The sequence below is a fragment of the Pollicipes pollicipes genome, unplaced genomic scaffold (genome assembly GCF_011947565.3).
Source record: "Pollicipes pollicipes isolate AB1234 unplaced genomic scaffold, Ppol_2.1 Scaffold_5724;HRSCAF=6776_pilon_pilon_pilon, whole genome shotgun sequence".
NCBI classification, from domain to species: Eukaryota; Metazoa; Arthropoda; class Thecostraca; order Pollicipedomorpha; family Pollicipedidae; genus Pollicipes; species Pollicipes pollicipes.
In genome coordinates this window covers 50,397,402-50,418,351 of record NW_023596746.1, presented here as the reverse complement: position 1 = coordinate 50,418,351, position 20,950 = coordinate 50,397,402, and the positions used below count along the sequence as shown (strand labels likewise).

General features: G+C 55.0%; 1 protein-coding gene across 1 annotated transcript; it reads left to right on the top strand.

Annotated features, from left to right (window-relative positions):
- Positions 1–588: 588 nt before the first annotated feature.
- Positions 589–18,972, top strand: LOC119103153 (inhibitor of Bruton tyrosine kinase). The gene is made up of 8 exons (XM_037226604.1): positions 589–632; positions 1,047–1,201; positions 1,551–1,756; positions 2,197–2,394; positions 2,721–2,857; positions 12,691–12,875; positions 18,271–18,334; positions 18,645–18,972. Exons 1-8 carry the CDS (start codon positions 589–591, stop codon positions 18,970–18,972), a joined length of 1,317 nt encoding a protein of 438 aa, XP_037082499.1.
- The last annotated feature ends 1,978 nt before the right edge of the window (positions 18,973–20,950 follow it).

Below are 20,950 nucleotides of genomic sequence, written 5' to 3'. Positions count from 1 at the left end.
CGGCGCTGAATGGGAGGACGCTATTCTCAGCAAATCATTTCATAATCTGGGCATTGCTCGCACGTCTAAGCCTACTTACGCTGTCATCTTCAACGTAAGCCTGAGGTATTTTCGACGTACCTGGTCAAATTTTGGTAGTCTGCCACGATCAGTCACGAGATAATTTAACATCACGATCCAGAGCTGATACATGCCTCCCACAAACCGATTCAGGATGTTCACGCCTGTCTCGTAATCAAGCCATAACCCATCTTTTTGCGCCCTTTACATCCTATCCCACGGCGTGTGGGTGTGTTATTGAAAAGCCCCAGAATAAAACTGCGCAAGTTGTTAAGTGCGTTTGTGGGGAACATTATTCACATAGATAAGACAGTGGCAATTGGCTTATTCCTCGGAGAAAAACCAGGCGAATGGAGATATAAATGGGTTGATATGTCGGCAACTGCCTTTATCGAAATAATCGCAGAAGCATTAGTGCTGCGACAAGGCAGCGCACAATATTGTGTTCAGGCCATTCCACGGTATCCTACTTCTGCTGGGATTTGAGTGTAATCTCAACGTCACCGCGACGTCTCTAAGTGCACGGCAATGGCACTCCGGGCTAATCGCACGCCTGAAACAGACGAAATGATGTCGGTCTCCAGACTGATCTTTTTGGGGGAAATCGTGACTCTCCCTCCCTCCCCGATGTCCGCCGTTCTTTACGGCGATTGCGAAGAATTATTTGTCGTAGTCAAACACAAGCTCACTTAGAGGTAGCTCGTAAAGGGTGCGGTAGCTAGTGAAGGATACGTGTTGAAGGGAACTACCATGAATGGCGTTGAGAATGTGAATTTTGAATATTTCTGTCAGCTTTGTTCGCCCTGTCATTTTGTTTTTGGTAAAATATAAGATTATGAGGTCTATAAACAAAAAATCACGCTTCAGCGCATCAAACGTCGGCTGTAATCTATGCCAATGTAATGCTCGTGGCAATAACGGCGTTGGAGGCATTGCTGGTTGGAGTGAAGAGCGCTTAGCTGACTGGGGTGTGCCCGCCGCCGCAGACTGGACCCGGTGGCGGAGCAGCCGAGCGAGCCGGCGCGGCCGCACCGCCGGCAGCAGAAGGGCAGGCCGGCCGAGCGGCCGCTCCAGCCCGTCCAGGTGGTCCGAGAGCTGGCCAAGAGGCTCGGCGTGCCTGCGCTGCACAGGAGGCTCGAAGGTAGGCCGTCGCGTCACGCGGACCGGGCGCCCGCTGGCGGGGGCGGGGTCAGACGGCCGGTGCCCGGGCGGAGGTGGATCGAGACCCCTCGTTGTAAGATGTCAGCTGCCGATGCCGTGCCGACGACGGCAGCCAAGTTTCCGATGTGATTTCTGAGCGTGTGTCATGCTGGGTGCTAGCAGCCGCCCCTCCGCTTGCTGACATGGTCGGCGGTGCTGTGGCAGTACAGCGTCGGCTGACCGTGTCACGGCTGGTCGTCTGGTGGCAGATTGTCTTTGGCGCTCCTTCAACTCCAGCAGCCAATCAACGAGTGTGTCTGCGCTCGCTCCGATCCGCCTCACTCGCGCAGGGGTTCGTCTGAGCGGCGGACGAGTCGAGGTGCCGCGCGCCCATGACGCCTCCCCCTCGCCGCTGAACTTGGACCCGTCCGGTCTGCCGGCGCTTAGTGACGTCACCATCACCAGTTCGGATGGCGTGGCGCTGGCCTGCCACAAGTGCGTGCTAGCTGCCCGGCTCCAGTACTTCAGCGTGATGTTCAGCAGCTGCTGGGCCGAGGTACGGCGACAGAGAGACCGCAGCCGCCCAGCTGCTCTCCGTCTGCCGTAAGAGTAGGACCCGCCCAGCATCAGAATGTGTCCACTCTCACTCAGGACGGGTTCATCTGCCATCAGAGTGGCTCTGTCTGTGCTCATATCATGACCAGCGACTCATCCAGCGATCCGTCCGCCCTCGGAGCACGGGCGGTTTCCTCCTCTCTCTGAACGGGACTTCCTGCCTCAGAACGGGTCGTCAGAGGGTGACCATTGTGGCGGTCCCCCCTTCTGACGTCAGATTGTGGTCCGTTATTCATCCAGTGAGCCATCCGCCCTCACAGTGTGTATAGTGTCCCTCTCGCCGCAAAATGGGTCTGTCTCTCCCCCGAGTGGGTCGTTTAGCGTGTGGCCAGTGAGATGCTCCCTGGCTCCGACCTCAGAGTGTTGCTTGTCGGTCCCCAGAGCGTGGCCAGCGAGGCGGTGCGGCTGTCGATGCCGGCGGCCGTGCTGACGGTGCTGGTGGCCTTCTGCTACACGGGCGAGGCGCGCCTGCAGCCAGATGACCCGGAGCCGCTGCAGACGGACGACCTCGAGCTGCTGTGTGGCCTGCTGGCCGCCGCCGACCACATGCTGGCCACCCGGCTCAAGGAGATGTGCGAGGTGCGACTGGGGCGCGGCGGCGCCGAGGCTGGCGGCGTGCGCTCGCGGTCCGGCCGCCTTGCGGGGCGCGCTCGGCGCCCGGCATTCTGGCGTGGCACTGCTGTCGTTGGCTGATCTCGGGTAAAGTTGATCCATCGCTGGTTATGGTGACAGTGTTGACATGTACCGCCTCTAGTCTATGGTTTGAATGTGCGGGTGCAGCAGCGCCTGCCGGGCCCTCTGTGCAGAGGACCTCCAGGCGCGGGCAGGCGGGCCCCCTTGCGGTCCGCCTGGCCTGGGTGTACCGGCCAGTGCGGGGTCCTCAGCGGCGATCCGCGCTCCGCCAGGTGGCGCTCTCCAGGCAGCTGACGCTGAAGAACGCCGTCGAGCTGATGGAGTTCAGCGCCATGTACGGCGCTGAGCAGCTCAAGTCCACCTGCATGCAGTTCATCTGCCTGAACCTGGCCGCCGTCATGGAGAACAGGTGGGCGGCGCCGGGGTCTGTGGTGGATGGTCGTTGGGAACTGGCAGGCGCTGGTCGTACGTAACACTGTTTGCCGCTGTCTTCGCCACGGTTGATGGGGTTTGCACGGGCCTTGGACGGCTTTGCTCGGGTTGCTGATTTGGTGCCCCCCGGGACTTTTTTGGCATAGCTGATCCAAAAAGGTGACCTCTGTCATTATTTTTAGGCTACGTTTTCGGTAAAGTTTACATAGTAACGTTGGTTACAGAGGATTACATCAATTAATTTCGTTTGCGCACCTGACGATTTATGTATTAAGCTTTCAGTAGCCGGCGATTTTTAAACGCAAGCCAGTTTTAGCCAGTTTAGGTTGAAAAATAAAGCGGCATTAGAGCTAAGCTAGGTGGTAAGCAGCCCTGTACTTAAAAGGAAATGTTTCAAATTTGCAGGCGTTTGGGCAAGAATCGGATGTGATGAAACGAACTCGCTTGTAGCTTTTGATATGATTTTTAATTAAAAGCCTCCTAGGCAACAACATTCCAGTATTTAATGAAGAGACTCCTCAACATGTCATCGTTTAATTGCGTCATGGTACGTTTATATCGGAGTACGGGGATATCGATAAGGTAGTGATTAACACATATGCGCCTTTGCGCGTCTCGGAAACCAGAGGTACGGGGTTCGATTTTCCGCGGTTCCCCCTCCTTTCCGCCAGGGTGAGAGGCTGGCAACGCCAAATAGCCTCAGCCCCTGAGTCATCGTCAAACACGGATGACGATGACGTCAGAGTGGCTGCCGAATGGGCCGTGCGAAATTGCCAGCGTAGTGGACGGACTGGCTCACTCGTAGTGTCTCAACTTGTCGAGAGGTGTCGTAATTATCGGGGCGTTGTTTGCAGACCCCAAATGTGGCTTGTTCGCGTGTTTTGTTCCTTTCCCATGGTGTTCCTGCATATTTGCCCGCGATTTTGTATTGTTTTACTTGCGCTTACATACTCGGTTACAGTGATTCTAAGGTTTTCGATTTCATGTCATATTTCTTTCATAACTCGTACCACTGTCCCACTCTGTATTATGCAGCTTAAAACGTGACCCGTGTCCGTAACTTGCTCCGAACGAATGGCGTCAGTAGATGGCTAATTCAAGTCTGCTAGTGCCAGAAATCGCGCTAACATACACCAGACATGAGTAGCTTGATGGTCATATTTACGTTGGCACAACGTGGCTAATAGGGCGGCAGTTCTTGCGTAATGTTTCTTTGACGTCATGCATGCCTGGGTGACTAAAATAGTCTGTACGAAATAGCCTGCACAAGTTCGCAGGCGTCACCCTCAGAAACCAGAAAACCATCGGGTTTTAAGTCTTAAAAGGCAGATGGGGACTGCGCTGGATGATATTCAAAATGACTATCTGAGCTCAAACCCATGTGCAAATGTAGAATATTCCCTTCAGACCCGTCCAAGTCCAAGCCGCTGCCCCGCTCCACGCGGATTGGTGTTGTCCCGTAAATAGGTTGACCGCGTCAGAGACATCTGGTGACCAGACCTGAGAAGTTCCTCTCGGCAGGAGATTAGACACATGTACAACATATGCATATGATGATGGTTCGACCGAAAGACGGCTCTATCTCATAATGCAGGCTGTAGCAATGACTTGTTTACTCCATACCTGTGGTTCGGGAGGAACATGAACCTTTTCCGTGCAGCCTGGCGTGACGCAGGTTACTGATGGATATGCCAGCTCATTACAATGCAGTTTCAAGTGGACAACACATAAACGCCGTTATAATGCAATACCATGCTGGAGTGGTCGGTTTGCGTGATGCGCAATTGAGTTCTGGTGAGGGCGAATCCAGAATGCCGCCTTGGACGGGGGGGGGGGGGGAGGAGGGGTCAGCGCTGGCTGTGAGTGCTTTAGTCCAAAAAGGTGTCCTAATTTCTTATTAGCTTGTTCCCCTTGTATTCGACCTTGGTTCGCAGGCGTATGCGCAGAGTATCTCATTTTATATACTTAAAGTAATCAGGTTCTATCATTAGTAGTTATTTTTAAGTTCGTAATCAGTATAAACAGACATTTATGGACATATGTCTACCATTACAGACAGTGGCGCATTTGGGTATTTCTGTTTTTATGGTCAGCGCTCGAAGCAGCGTAGCGGAATGCCCCCACGACCGCTCCCTGAACACGAGCACATTTTTCAAAATTCCGTGATGGCCACAGCAGCCGCTGATGTCTTGCGAATGACGTATTCAGCCGCTGAGAGCGTGGGGCTCCCCTCTCCGCGTCCTGCATCCCGCGCGCGTCTCTAGCTCGCAGACTGCACTGGCTGTGTGAAACGCCAGTCTAAGGAAGGCCCCGCACTGGCGCGTTCTTCATGCGCCGCGGCGTGTCGCGGCGGCCACGCGGCTGTCGCACCACTATCGTCCGGCTGTCGCACCACTGCCGTCCGGCTGTCGCACCACTGTCGCCCGGCTGTCGCACCACTACCGTCCGGCTGTCGCACCACTATCGTCAAGCTGTCGCACCACTGTCGTCCGGCTGTCGCACCACTGTCGTTCTGCTGTCGCATGACTTGCGACGGTGTCCGGTTCAGTGGTGGCAAACGGTAGCAGGTCAAAACGTTTTGGTCATATTGCATCAAGTAACCTTTGATGTTTTTGGGGGGCACAAAGAATTCCCCATCACCATTCTTTTAAGACGCGCTCGGGTGAGGGTCAATTTGCCCCCCCCCCCCCAAGGTTTTTCGGAATGATTTCCGCGATGTGCCTACCTGTAGACAGTTGAATAACCGTTCGTTTGGTATAAAAAATTTAGATGCACCTTGTAAGGTCGCTGACCTAACGCAGGTCAAAGTCAGGCCATGGATTCAGCGAGGACAGTTCCTAGGGAATCGATCATTCCGGTGCAACAACGTAGTGTTACAGGAAGTCATATATTTCCGAGGCAGTTTCTTAGTCAATACGATGATGCAAGTAACCAATTCCATTGACCTAGGGTCAAGTATGAAGGTCAGATCAAGGCCAGAACCAGCCTGCTTTTTACGGAAGTGCTTGGTGTACTGGGTAGATTCTGGTGCTCAGTTTGAATTCACTGATAACAGGAACCGCATTATGCATGTTTCATGGGCTTCTTAGGGACCAGAATAGGTTATTGACGTAAAATGACACGGGTCAAGATTTGTTTTTAGGAACATGCAGCTTAGCATAATCCTTGATGCTTATTCTAATGCCAAAATCAAAGCTGTCTTGGGTTATTTCCGTCACCATGACCTTCGAAGAGTCGAACAAGGTCACTGAACTTAAATAGGCACCAGTGACCTTTTGCTTAGAGCAGGTATCTAGGTGCACGATGGTTCGATGGTTGCATGAGGAGATTTGTTGGCACTTTATACACCTATCTGGAGTTCGACCTTATTTGACCTTACTTGACCCGAAGGTCATGACCCAGGAATCTCATATTTTGACACAAGCAATATCACGTATAGGCTAACAGATTGTTTGAATTCGGCGTCTTTAGCTTCATCAGTTTCCGAAATCTGAGCGGGTCAAATTGACGTCCACCCCCACTCGAGCGAAGGGTGTTCAACCAGCCACTCCGGCGCGTTCTTATTCACACAAGAACAGTTAAGCTCATTCTATGCAAAGCGTTCTTCGGTGTCCATGGTCAGTTGCGGCCATTTGCGAAACGTAGGATTGAAGTCTCCCTTTCGCATTGGGCCGCACGGCAGAATGTATTGATACCAGGGCGGAGCTTCGTGAAGGGCATCGGGGGTAGGGGGCGAAACTCCATGTGGAAGATGGAGGGGTCCAGAAGTTTTCCTGAGAATCCTTCCAATGCTTTTAGCATTGAGGTTGACGTGCTACTGAGGGGGGAGGGGAGGCGACTTAACATCGGGAGGGGTGGTGTGGACCCCTGAAAAGGATACGAGGATCCACCATGTTGATGCCATCATTTCTGTGGCCTGCAATATTCCACTGGTTGTCGGCCCACAAAAAAACTGACGATGCCCTTAAGATATTTCCCGAGCCATTTCCTGAGTTGATGGTGCAGCATGCCCACCCATTCGGCTCATTCTGATTCTTGTCCATGTTTAGAATATTTGAGTTCATCCTTACGTAAGTGGGCAATACGACTGGGTCTATTGCCTTCATATCTAACATAAGCCTTAAGCTTGACTTTCGGTGCGCGGATTCTTCTTCATCTGGCGGATCCAGCGTAGCCGCTTGCACTTCTTTTGAAGCAGTAATTTAATAACACCCTTATCGGCTCTCCTTCGACGGTGATATGTAGGCATTGTGTTAATGTATGATACAGCATTCAGTTCAGGACTATGCCATCCATCTTGCTAATGCCGACAAAACACGGAAACGCGATTAATATTCGGTTTACTCGGTGTCCATGGCAACCCATGGCAACTAGCCATGCGAGTGACGCAGCTCACTGTCGCGCGGCAAGGCCCTAGGCCCTAGGTCGCGCAGCAGCCGGACTACAGTCGCGTCGCTCTTCGTGAGCCGCATCAGACCGCGCGGGCCGCATCAGACCGCGGGGGCCGCATCAGACCGCGCGGGCCGCATCAGACCGCGCGGGCCGCATCAGACCGCACAGGCCGCATCAGACCGCGTGGGCCGCATCAGACCGCATTGGCCGCATCAGACCGCGCGGGCCGCATCAGACCGCGCGGGCCGCATTAGACCGCGTTGGCCGCATCAGACCGCGTGGGCCGCATTAGACCGCGCGGGCCGCATTAGACCGCGCGGGCCGTATCAGACCGCGTTGGCCGCATCAGACCGCGCGAGCCGCATCGGACCGCGCGGGCCGCATTAGACCGCGTTGGCCGCATCAGACCGCGTGGGCCGCATCAGACCGCGCGGGCCGCATCAGACCGCGCGGGCCGCATCAGACCGCGGGGGCCGCATCAGACCGCACAGGCCGCATCAGACCGCGCGAGCCGCATCAGACCGCGCGGGCCGCATCAGACCGCGCCGGGCCGCATCAGACCGCGCGGGCCGCATCAGACCGCGCGGGCCGCATCAGACCGCACAGGCCGCATCAGACCGCACAGGCCGCATCAGACCGCACAGGCTGCATCAGACCGCGCGAGCCGCATCAGACCGCACGGGCCGCATCAGACCGCGCGGGCCGCATCAGACCGCGCGAGCCGCATCAGGCCGCGCGGGCCGCATCAGACCGCGCGGGCCGCATCAGACCGCACAGGCCGCATCAGACCGCACAGGCCGCATCAGACCGCACAGGCCGCATCAGACCGCACAGGCCGCATCAGACCGCACAGGCCGCATCAGACCGCACAGGCCGCATCAGACCGCACAGGCTGCATCAGACCGCGCGGGCCGCATCAGACCGCGCGAGCCGCATCAGACCGCGCGAGCCGCATCAGACCGCACGGGCCGCATCAGACCGCGCGGGCCGCATCAGACCGCGCGGGCCGCATCAGACCGCGCGGGCCGCATCAGACCGCACAGGCCGCATCAGACCGCACAGGCCGCATCAGACCGCACAGGCCGCATGAGACCGCGTGGGCCTCATCAGACCGCGCGGGCCGCATTAGACCGCACGGGCCGTATCAGACCGCGTTGGCCGCATCAGACCGCGCGGGCCGCATCAGACCGCGTGGGCCGCATTAGACCGCGCGGGCCGTATCAGACCGCGTTGGCCGCATCAGACCGCGCGGGCCGCATCAGACCGCGCGGGCCGCATTAGACCGCGCGGGCCGTATCAGACCGCGTCGGCCGCATCAGACCGCGCGGGCCGCATCAGACCGCGCGGGCCGCATCAGACCGCGGGGGCCGCATTAGACCGCGCGGGCCGTATCAGACCGCGTTGGCTGCATCAGACCGCGCGGGCCGTATCAGACCGCGCGGGCCGCATTAGACCGCGCGGGCCGCATCAGACCGCGTGGGCCGCATTAGACCGCGCGGGCCGTATCAGACCGCGTTGGCCGCATCAGACCGCGCGGGCCGCATCAGACCGCGCGGGCCGCATCAGACCGCGGGGGCCGCATTAGACCGCGCGGGCCGTATCAGACCGCGTTGGCTGCATCGAGCGGCATCCCGCCGTGTCACTCCACGCCGCATGAAGAGGCACAGTGTGGAGCGGCACTCTAAATGTCCATAATCGGTATCAGTGATCATCATGATGCATATCTCCTGTGCGCTTCAGGCACGTCTCTGCTATTCGCGTGTTTCTGATAACCGTTCTCCACTTCGCCAGCATAGTCAGTCTAATGTCTGCCGCGTCGGCACGTAGTCACCGTACTTTTTTCCTTTTAGTTTTTGCTCCCGCTGTACGGAACTTGCGGCGGCAGTTAGCGCGTTGGATTATGCAGCGGCCGGTGATGTATGCGGTAATATGTCGGTGCTCATTACATATGGTATTCCTGTCCTATGCCCTTTATCAAGTGATGGATGGGCGTCATTCAATACTGCACAGCTAGGGAAAATGATTCCATGCTCTCCAATGCCATTCATGGTATTTACTAAGCTGCACGCCGGGGGTTAAGTCTCATATTATTAGCATTATGTTGCTAACATTTGACAGACATATATATATATATATATATATATATATATATATATATATATATATATATATATATACGTGCGTGTGCGTGTGTGTGTCTTTAGCATGCAACTGATAATGTTCGTTCCGACCAAGGTTCCTCAGGGAATAATTTGCAAATGCAAAACACATGTCGGGTAGCCTTCTCGCGCAGTTCAACACCACGTGGGAAGTGGACCGGGCGGTGGTGCTCTAGGGAAGGGGAACGAACGACAACAGTTGTCCTGGGAAGGCTGGGCGGAGCACATTCTTTATTTCCTGTCTCGGGTCAGCCAATGTTGGTAACTACGTGAGCCTGAGGAGTTAATCGTCGTAGAGTGTGGCTTCACCGACAGCACGCCGCATGTCACCAAAGTCCAGCATATGGAGCTCTGGCGTCCCTCACGAGTTATCCACACTGGAATCGGCGCCGCTGGCACAGCCATCATCCCCCCCCCTCCCCCTCCCCGGCGACCATCACACTTCACTGTCCATCTGCAGTGCGACCTGTGTGGCACGGTGCTGTCCCGCTGTCGTGCGCCGCTATGTTGTCCAGCGGCGCCGCGGTGTGAGCGGTCCGACGGACACCGCCCGCTGCCGCGCCCGCTGTCTGTGCTCGTCGGCGACGTCTGCGGCGCTTCGCGTGTTCGTGAGGAGTAATATGCTCCAGCGTTGGTCACGTGCCACAGGAACTCCTGTGGACGGGGACCGGAAGTTTTATTTTCCGGGCAGGACTGGACGTCGTCGGAGTTCCTCTGAACGGGGTCCGGAAGTGCCTGTTTCCGGGATGGTCGGAGCTCGTGTGAGCTCCTCTGGACCAGGATGCCCAGACTTGGTCCAGAGGAGCTCTTCAGGCCGCCAGTGGGGTGTCACGTAACAAGTGCTGTCACGGCCACGGCCACAGCTAGCAGCCATTCGACCGTTCTTGGCTTGACACACTTTCGTGATATGTGCTGGGCACGGGGAGCACAACCAACTGACTTACGGCCGATGAGAATGTTTTATAGGCATTACTGGACGGTTTTGTGAGGTTGTGAAAAACAGGGTGTTGGGTCAGCGTGCCCTAAAGAGGGCGTTTATTCAAAGACCGGGGACGGCTAATTTTGTTGATTTCGACGCGGTAACGAGGCAGCTTGCAAAGTCTTGTAGCTCAAGTCAAGTCACATATACAGCACAACTGACAGTCAAATGATCCTTTTATTTGATGAAGACAACTCCCTGCGGACTTAAACAAGGCCGGTGTATGCAGGCAATATCCGCATTAGCGTGTGCTGCCGTGTACCTTAAGCGTCGCAAGATTAAGGATAGCCAGAAGACTGAATGAGGTTTTAAAATAGCCGGGGAATACCACTCACGCTTTCGGGTATTTCTGATGTATTCGGGTGGCAAAGCAAAATTATACTGATACGCAAAACATGGTTTGTTCTTTGATGGTCTGAAATCCCTGTTATATTTGAACTATGCAGCTAATATCTCAGAAAGCCATGTTTCTCGCCATGTGTTATGTCTCCTCATCATCATCATCAGCATCATCACGTCAGAAGCGCCATCTGATCTCCACCATATGTGCTCTGTTTGGATCGTTCGGTGCGAGAAACCGCATGGGTCGATCCCCTCACTGCCGTGAGAGTTGGCTTCTCTCGTTCGGGGAAAGCCACGAGCGACAAACCCTTTCGTGGAGGCTGTGGTTTCGGATAATGTCAGTCTTTTTTAAATCGGCGACAAGTTTAAAGATGTACTGCTTTTCTTGCAATGTCTCCGGACGATGGTAGGCTCACCAGGGAGGTTCAATGATTCTGGTCAGGATTCTGGTCTCCAGAAGCGCAAGCCGTATGCACGTTGCTGCATTACAGAAAGACTGACGTTCACTTGCCATTAAATTGCTCCTTGTCCACATTCCCGTCTTGATGCGTGAAAACGACGCCGAGTTTTGTGCCAGCAAAGAGCCAGCAAGGGAAGCTAAGTGAAGTTGGTTGTGGTCGGTTCTGGGGAAGCTTAGTGACGATGGTTGTGGTTGAGTCAAGGGAAGCTTAGTGACGATGGTTGTGGTCGGTTCAGGGAAAGCTTAGTAACGATGGTTGTGGTCGGTTCAGGGGAAGCTTAGTGACGTTGGTTGTGATCGGTTCAGGGGAAGCTAAGTGACGATGGTTGTGGTCGGTTCAGGGGAAGCTTAGTGACATGGTTGTGGTCGGTTCAGGGGAAGCTTAGTGACGATGGTTGTGGTCGGTTCGAAGCTTAGTTACGATGGTCGCGAGTGTCAGGCTGATGAGGTGGGATAGACAACATGAGACAAAGTATGCCAGCACCGGTGCCGTGCTCAACATGATCATGGTGTAACAAATTGCGTATGCGCGTTTGGTAAGTGTTTGGACGTAACAGAGAAATTCCTAATGTTTTTGTTCGTTTTATTTTTCAAGGGCTGAGTCTTTATGGCCACGAAGGTAGTTGTTTAGAAAGGAATGCATAGAATGCAGGGCATTAAAACTTCATTGTCAATGGCTGACCTTGTGAATTTGCCGTATACAATTCATCAATTTGCACCACGCATGCTCCACCAGAACATAACTGACGAACGTTTAGCAAAGACGTCAAACAGGAGAGATCCCAGGGGGCCCTAAGAGGCGGACGTTCCGTTCGGGAACGGTCGGGAGGCATGCTGATACCGGAAATGTCCTTCAGAAGAGCACTTAACTTCCAAACGGGCTCCCTCGTCGAATGTTGTAACACTGCCCCAGGTCAACGGGTGCACGGCAAGGAGCAAAACCCAGTCACGGTGCCGTGCAGATCCATGACTGGTCCAGAATAGCGAGAGTAGCGAATAAGTCGGTAATTCAAGTAGTGTTAGCGCTGTTCGGGCGCATCACCCTTGACGGAATATGGTGATCATTGACATCAAAACACGTACTTGGGCCAACCAAGCACAACAGCAAACCACCAGGCGTCATGAGGACGTCACTTGTTTTCCAGGGCGCGCATTGCGATCCAGTGTGTGGACAGGCGTGCGGTGTGCGACTGACTCCTGCCCTGGGGTCGACAGGAGCCTGGAGCAGGCGTGCGGTGTGTGACTGACTCCTGCCCCGGGGCCGACAGGAGCCTGGAGCAGGCGTGCGGTGTGCGACTGACTCCTGCCCCGGGGCCGACAGGAGCCTGGAGCAGGCGTGCGGTGTGTGACTGAGTCCGGCCGGGGCCGACAGGAGCCTGGAGCAGGCGTACGGTGTGCGACTGACTCCTGCCCCGGGGCCGACAGGAGCCTGGAGCAGACGTGCGGTCTGTGACTGACTCCTGTCCTGGGGCCGACAGGAGCCTGGACCAGGCGTCGGAAGCCGTCATGGACGAACTGACGCGCTTCTACCGGTGTGTCAACCCGCTAATGCGACACCGGCTGGTGCGGCCGTCCGGCGAGCCGCCCACGCTCGAGCACGTCCGCGCGGTGCACGAGGCGTACCCCGTCGGCAGTGACGAGCCGGCGCCGGCGCCCACCGAACGTGAGACCACACTCCCTCCGGGAGGACAGGGAAGGGACCATCGAGACAAAGGTGGTCGGTCGATATGGGACCGGCACCGGCCGAAGGGGGCTGACGATGTGGGATCAGCAGCGGTCAGAGGTGGGTTAATGGTCTGGGACCAGCACCCGTCGAAGGTGCGCTGACGTTTTGGGACCACCAGCCGTCGCAGGTGAGTCGATTGGTCTGGATCGGTACTGGCCGAAGGCAAATCGACTTTGTTTAGGTTGACGGGGGTCTAGTAAAGCAAGCCAGTGCTTTCAAGCGTTAATGCGGTAATTCGCTGCGCAGGGTCAAAACTCACGATATGCCAACGCCGACTCGGTAATCCTGACATTGGCTATGGGCCTAATGGTGCTTCTCAAACCACGCATGTCGCGTTACACCCCCGCACCGTGGTCAGAGAGACGGAATGCGGCACCAGGCGTCATGTAAAGCCCGGTCATATTTCTTGGATATGGTGCGATAAGGCAGCCGACGGGTCGATGAACCGCCCCCGGCTTTCCTCACCGACCGGTTTTCAAGCGGCGAACGGGGCGCTGTCGGCGTGCACAACGCCAATGCCCCGCCGGCGGATGTGGTCCGCCGCTTCGGACGGTGCAGGCAACGGATTCTGACGAACGGCGTTTGGTAATGGCGCGCCATAACAACCACTCGTGGACGTGGTACACCTTACCTCGATCGAGCCCCGGAGTGGTGAGGGGGAGAGGTGCTATGACAGGGGTAGTGTGAGAATAGTTACAAATGAGCTTAGCAAATTGTCTTGTTTAGAGTAGTCTTCTCCATTTGAAAATGTACCAATAGATATGGGTGAGCTTATTTCAACATATCTAATGTTTACTTCAATATATTCAAATGTGGAGCATTACCTTTAATAGAACACCCATTGAAAACACCAGAAAAATAAAGCAATTAAACTCATATCACTATCAGTTAACGTATTTTAAAAAGTGCTGTTGATCTCAGTGTACCTAACATGTTCCGACTTCCAGTTTTCATTTATTCGCGTCGTAGATTATTGGGTTAATGTTCCCTTTAAATATTGACAGCATTAGCTGTCTCTTTTTGCAGCAGCACACTCGTGTTACTTGACTTCCTGTCTAGCAGGGGTACTCGCGGAATCTTTTTAAGAGTAGCCCTCAACTCCTCTAAGAGGCGTCATGGGTTTGGAGAGTTTCCATTCAGATTTTCCGCCTGATTTCGTTTATCGGTGTCGTTCGGGAGGATGGGGATCGTATAATGCGCAAGGCGGCAGGCTTCGTCCGTTGAGATCTGATATCAAGTGCTGGAGTTGTTGGCCGGCCGAAATACACCACCTGGCCGACATAAGTGGAAAGAACACGATGGCAATGTCCTATGCCATGCATTTTACCTTCCTGGCCTAACTAAGAAAGATGACTTTCTAGCACAGAAGCGATATTGGGTCACTGCTTACAATGTTACATTAACTAAGCTCTAAAGAACGCGACATAACGCCCCATTTTCACTGAATACGTAACCACGGGTACAAACGAGCAGCTTAGCCCAGCGATCTCAGATTTAAGCGTGGTCATGGGATCATCACGGCGAACGTGCGAGCCTGGGAGAGTAAAACGGTACGGTCGCCGTTACCGGCGGCGATCCTCGACGCTATCAGCTGTTTGGATAACGCGGGGACGCGATGCAGAACGTATGAACACACCTCTGAACTTAACATGTTTTGTCGGGCACTGGCATTTGCGTCATGAGTCGATCTGTATGCAGAGCCGTTGAGCTACTGCATTTGCGGGATCCAACCCAGAATCCACCACTTTTGAATTCCCTCCGCCCACCTCCGACTCTCTTCACAAATTGAGAACCATATTCAAACCTCAAAATTTTCACAAATGTAAAATCGCTTCGTCGTTTGTCAGCCCAGTTCTAAAATGGCAAATGAGGCATACATGAAGATGATGCCTTCGTCGGCTGGCAGTATTGAGCAGCCGTCGTAGTGTTTCAATTCGTTGGAGTGGGTCACTATCGCAGTGTGCCCTAAGTTTGACTCCCATTACGCCCGTAATTATCGGCGCGCAGCACACTTTGCATATTAGTGCGTTCATATATCTGCCTAGGGACTTACAGTTAACGACCGTTGTGCCCGTTTGAAGCTGTAAAGCCTAAGGGGGTAGGAACAATGGTCGTAATTTGTCAACACGTCGCTCTTCGAAGCAGTGATGATTTGATAATCAAGGCGATAAAAGCTGAAATTTCAACCCATCTATCTTTCAATTCTCCTGGTTGTTCTACGAGGAATAAGGCTTTTAGTACCGTTATCTATATGCATACTGTTCCTCGCAAGTGCACTTAACCACATAGATAATTGAGACGCCTTGCTCTGCCCACACACACGGATGCTGCTCAGGCGCAGTTCATCTGTATCCTTAATTAAACTTAACACGCAGCTGACCTGGGTCTTAGGCAGTTAATCATTGACGTTGGATGCTCAACATGTTACTCGTATGCTCGATTCGTCTTCGTCTGCGGGCCTCCTCTTCAGCTCTCCTGATCATTTATGTTGTTAAGATCACAGGTGCAAGACCGCCGAGGTCTGGGCATCCTCTACCCAGATTTGAGCTCTATTCTACATTGGAGAAGTACGCACTCCTTGCATACCTCTCTACTCTCCGTGACGCTCCTATCCACCCGTCTCCTCAGCTATGCTGTCTCCTCATCTCTACTTTCCTCCCTTGCTTCGGGATGTCCCTTTACCTGGTCTTAGAAACACCTATCTAGCTACATTTAAATGCTCAGGCGAAATTTTGTACAATTTGTTGAAGAAGCATCAAGTTTTTGGACGCCGCTCTACTGGGTTTATGGGCCCCTGTCCCTGTCCGAACATGGGATATTCCTGTGACTTAGCTCGGGGTGTGATTCTATGGTTGGTTGCATCCCTTCGTATGTGTCCCCCCTCCCCTTTACCTATATTTGGGACGCGCCTCTTCCCAGTGCCGTTGAGCCCGACTTCGAACGTGGCCTCGCATCCATTTTGCAGTGTATCTGTTCTTGGGCGTGAGATGTTGTATTTGGCCTTGGGCTTCTCCCATCTGGTTAGGGGTCAAACAGGCCTAGCCAGGCTCGGCTCGCCCTTGTACTTGGTCGTTTGGGTGCCCCTGTGCCTATGCTGGGGTTTCACCGCGACATGCGACTGGTAAACTTCTTCATACGCTGATGGACTTTCGCCCACTTACACGAGGCGTGCTTCTTCTTACGTCTTGGGCGTTCCTCCGCTTCGTAACGACATCACTCTGTCCGAATGAAAGGGAGCACCTATGCCAGGGCCGGATGACACCTGCAGCAGCGCGAGGGGTTGCCATCTGTCTGGAGGCTCGGCACGCTCCTGTACTGGGGTTTGGGCCGTTCGGCTGCACGCGTTTACGGGCGTCCTTGATATGACGTTAGGGGTGTCTACCGTGGCGAGGAAAGAACCTGTACTGGAGCCGAGGACCTGTGCTGGAGTTGAGGACCTGTGCTGGAGCTGGGGATCATGTCTCTCTAAAGGCTCGGGCACCCCTCTGCTTGGTGCCTCGGGCTGTGCTAGAACATTGGGGCGCACCTTCACCAGAGCTAGGGGAGCGCGCCTCCACTCCGGGAGGCGGGGACTCCCCTCTTCGTCCGCGTGCCGTCTGTCTGCCAAAGCTGATGCGCAGCCATGCCTAGGGCTGCGGCGCCGCTTCAGCTGGGCGTGGGACGCCTTCCATCTGGGTCCGGAGCTGCTGGCAGTCTGGGCTTGGCGTCGCCCGTTCACCCGGGCCCGGGAGCGGCGTTCTGCCAGAGTGTTGCGATCGCCTCCCGTAGCTTCCCAAAGCAGAGGCTCCCCATTCAGGCCAAGGCGCTCTCTACTTCCGGGTGGGAATGAGGCTACATGGCGAGGCCCCTCGGGTGCGCCACTGACCGTCACTTCCGGGCCGCCGCGTGGCTGTCCGAGGCCAGCGCGGCACTGCTGTGAGTGGGCCCTACTGAAGAATGCGCTCGCCATTAATACGGAATAACGCCAGCGTCATGCTGATGCACTGACCTCATGACCCCCGCCCCCCGCTCGTGGCGGCCGCGGCTATGTGAGATTAGCGCACCGTCCTGGTGACAAGTCTGTCCGTGATCGGGGCTTCCCCTGCTGCGGCTCGGAGTGGTTCGCACGCGCGGACCTCTCGCACGTCGGTATCGGCATTTGATGAGCCAGAACGCTGAAATGTACTAAGCATTTGTAGATATGTCAGGAGCAGATATTGGGAGCCCAGACATTTGGTGGATGGTGGGGCTGTTTGAAATATTAGGAAGGTCATGTCTGGCACGTGACACTGTCATCAGGTCTGATGGCGGCACGTTGTGCAAACAATGTTCTGGTGTAAGGAGTTTACACCCACGACTAGCGGAATAAGAAGGACGCTTCGCTCAGTGAAATGGAGTGATGTGGACCGTCGCGGTGTGGAATGGAGTGACATGAGCTGCCCGAGCGCGCGTCACCAGTCGGGCGGATGCCGGCGTTTGGCGCGTCAGATGCATAAGACAGAGCCGAGGATACTCATGAGAGCGACCGCAGCTGAAGTTTACTAGCACGTGTATCACAACGCCAGTCATGCAAAAATGCTGGTCTTAGTAAGTGATGCCAGCGCCAGTCTTAATGAGTCCTAAGACCTGGAGGCTCACATTGCGGCTAATGGGCGTGGTGCTCGCCGCAGCTCAGTTGTCTGTTTATGCCTGTATCCATTGGTCCTTATAAACCCCTGCTGAGTCTCCCACGGGGACAGGGTGCATTCATTGGACTGCAGCCCTCACGAATACCTCTAACGTGTGAATGCGTGTCGGCTCATCCTGATGTCCGCTGATGTCCACTCCGCCATGTTTGCAAAGAAACGCCGCCATTTGGAGCAGCGTATTGTCACAACCGACCTGGGAGTGGGATCTATGGAGGGTGTTCAGGCTATAGCCTACCTTGGCTGAGGTGAGATTTATGCAGGGTGTTCAGGTCATACAGGTGCTGAATGTGCCAGCGTGGGTCGTTATACGCGCTAGTTGTTCCGGCCTGCGTCACAAATCAGCGTATGACACCTTGTAGGTTGATTAATGTGACGCGTGCAGGCCGTTTTATGTTTGACATGCTTGGCGCAAATGGAATGTAGCTGACTGTCGCCTGGTGGAATTTTTGTTGAAATATGTCAACATTTGTTGACATTCAACGCGTGGAATGACGAGCAAACAATTTGTTGACGGCCTGTTCTCAGTGTCCTTCTACCAAAGGCGGCGAAATGGCAGTTCGAAATTCAGATATCACACAGACCCACGTTCGCATTTCGAATTGTTTGGACGCTGAGAGCGAGCGCGACGCTGCAGCGTAAAGTAGCTGGCGGCGGACGTGTTGCAGCGGAGGTGAGGAGCCGGCCGCCGCCGCGCCGCCGACCTGCCGCCGGCCGCTCAACCTCCACGTCGTCGGGGCCGGAGCCGGAGCTGGAGCGGCGCCGCGCCGCCTCCACCTCGTCGGCCGCCTCGCTCACCGAGCCGGAGGGCGCCAGCGACGACGGCCTCGACCTCAGCGGGCTGGTGGAGCGGGCCAGGTCAGCGCCGGAGGAAGGGGGGGGGGGGGGGAGCGCGGCCTGGCCGGCCAGCGGCCAGCGCTGCCACGCAGCCCGATGCTGTGCTGGCGGTGTGACGTGGATCAGGATGATGATCGCTGCTCTGATGGCGTGACGTGGGACGTGACTTGATAGCGTGACGTGACGTGGCCGTGACCTCCCACAGCCCGGTGCCCGAGTTCACGCTGGTCACTCGCAAGCGTCACTCGGAGCGCCCGGCGGTGGCTCCGCCCCCTGCGTCAACCGCCACTCTGGAACGCTACATCCCTGGCATCACGCCCAAGCCCCGCCCCATCCGCGCCGTGCGACCAGTCAGCCCGTCGGATGAGGAGCCGACCCCTCCCGCACACGTCACATCCGGCCAATCGACGAGCGCAGGCGGCATGACGTCACCCATCGAAGCGTTCCCCAGCCTGGGCTCTGCGTTCCCGGCCCTGAATGGCGAGGCCATCGGATCGGCTGCTGGAGCTGCTGGGCTGTCTCCGACCTCGTGAGTAAGACGTGACGCATCTGCCGAGCTCAAGCTGTCTCGTAATGTCAGCCTGGTAACGAGGGGAACGTGTTGCTTGGCACGGAACAGGTGGTCTAGGCGATAACTTCGTGCCATGTGGGACGGAGATGATTAAGGCGGCGAAAAATGTCGAAACAGTACAGTCATCAAGCGCAAAATCAACGACCAGGCTTGCACGGTGACAGTGACACCTCCAAGCAGCTGTCTTTGCCAGCATGATACATTTATCATTTTGGATACGCCAACAACTATGATTATCATTTTGGATGCGCCAACAACATTTTTATTAAATAAACTCGATATTTGTTTTCATTTGGGATATTTGTATGGCAAATTAGTCCCGACGGCTTCAGCCGTGTCACCTACTTCCACCCCGTGGTGGAGCCGACTTTAAGTTTTCATGAAGCATTCCCTGTGTTTAGGATCCCTTTGCGTCTGTACTTTACTGAACATTTATTTGTTTGTTTCACGCTCACCTCTGGAGTTCTCCTTGATACTACAAGTAGCTGTGTGGGGGTTGCTTCATCCCAGATGTTAAAAAGACATCCTTCATTTTCATCGCAACCTCCCCATTATTGATCCTGAGCTCTTCAGATGGTCAAACCAGCTCGTTTCATGCCTTGATGCAGGAGCTGTTTGCCTCGCTATTCCAGAACAGTGGTGTTTAGGAGAGCCCACGTGGGTGGGTGTTGCACGTACGATGCAGGAGCTGTTTACCTCGCTATTCCAGAACAGTGGTGTTTTGGGGAGTCCACGCGGGTGGGTGTCGCATGCCTTGATGCAGGAGCTGTTTGCCTCGCCATTCCAGAACAGTGGTGTTTTGGGCAGCCCACGTGGGTGGGTGTTACATGCACGATGCAGATTTTGCCGCCATGCCGATGATGATGACGATTTGGGCTTTGAGGCGCACATGTTGGTCATATGGCGCCCATAACCTACTTTTTATCTAACGGATGCATGAAAAAGGTGTGGAGATAAGGCTACGTCCGATGTATAACATGAAATTGTATGGCTTCAAGATAACGAAAAATATGACTCGAGTCGTCTCCCAACATACCATGGGGCGTTTAGCGCACGGGCCCCGATCCAAAATGGCGCATGCGTTCCGGGGCGAGGTGGGCACAATCTATCAAGACATGCCGTACGGTGTAACGATCCCCGCAGCGAAAACATTGTGGTTGGCCTTCCCCACATAACAGGTATCGGTGAGTTGCCTATGTGTGTCCGTTTCTCAGGCGGCAAAGCGTCACTTCATCCCGCCTCACCTTACGACAGCTAGACGTCCATGGTCCCAACTGGGACGGTATCCCGCTCAGTTTATTGGCAGCATGCACATCCCAATTTGCTTGCCACTGCTTTAACATGAATGCAGATACTACTGTATGTAGGTCGTTAGCAGTGACTGTCACAGTGGGCATGTGATTTACGCGTATGGCACACCTTGCTGTCGCATCAGCTTCTTCATTTCCCAATATGCCAACGTGGCTCGGTATCCAGCAGCATACCACCTGCTTCTCAGATCGGGACAGTGTAGTAACAAGAATTCAGATATTCTGAACGACGGGATGTGATGAATCAAAATCCTGCAATGCCAGAAGACTACTAAGAGAGTCGATAACACTAAGTGTTGATCGTCACTGTCAACGTCTATAAAATGAAGTGCTTTAAGAATGGCTATTAGCTCGGCTGTGAAGACCGATGTGTGACCAGGCAAAGCAAAAGACCGTGTAACAGGACCCTGCACAAAGGCGCATCCAACACCGGCATCCGCTTTGGATCCGTCCGTGCAGGTCTTCTTGTGATCCGGGTATGGCGCGATCAACTCCGGAGACCTCGGCCGAAACTCGTCCGGGGACTCGAGCTTGTCTTCCGTGTCGATGACCCAGCCTGTCCCACTCCAGAACCGATCGCGAAGCGCACCTCTCGTAATCACGGCCGGAGGGACGCAGGTGTGGTCCGGC

Excerpts from the sequence above, each read along its gene's own strand:
- LOC119103153 (XM_037226604.1), top strand. The coding sequence starts at position 589 with ATGGCACTCCGGGCTAATCGCACGCCTGAAACAGACGAAATGAT. Across the intron at positions 633-1,046 it reads CCTGAAACAGACGAAATGAT|ACTGGACCCGGTGGCGGAGC; the intron begins GTCGGTCTCCAG and ends CCGCCGCCGCAG. Across the intron at positions 1,757-2,196 it reads TCAGCAGCTGCTGGGCCGAG|AGCGTGGCCAGCGAGGCGGT; the intron begins GTACGGCGACAG and ends GTCGGTCCCCAG.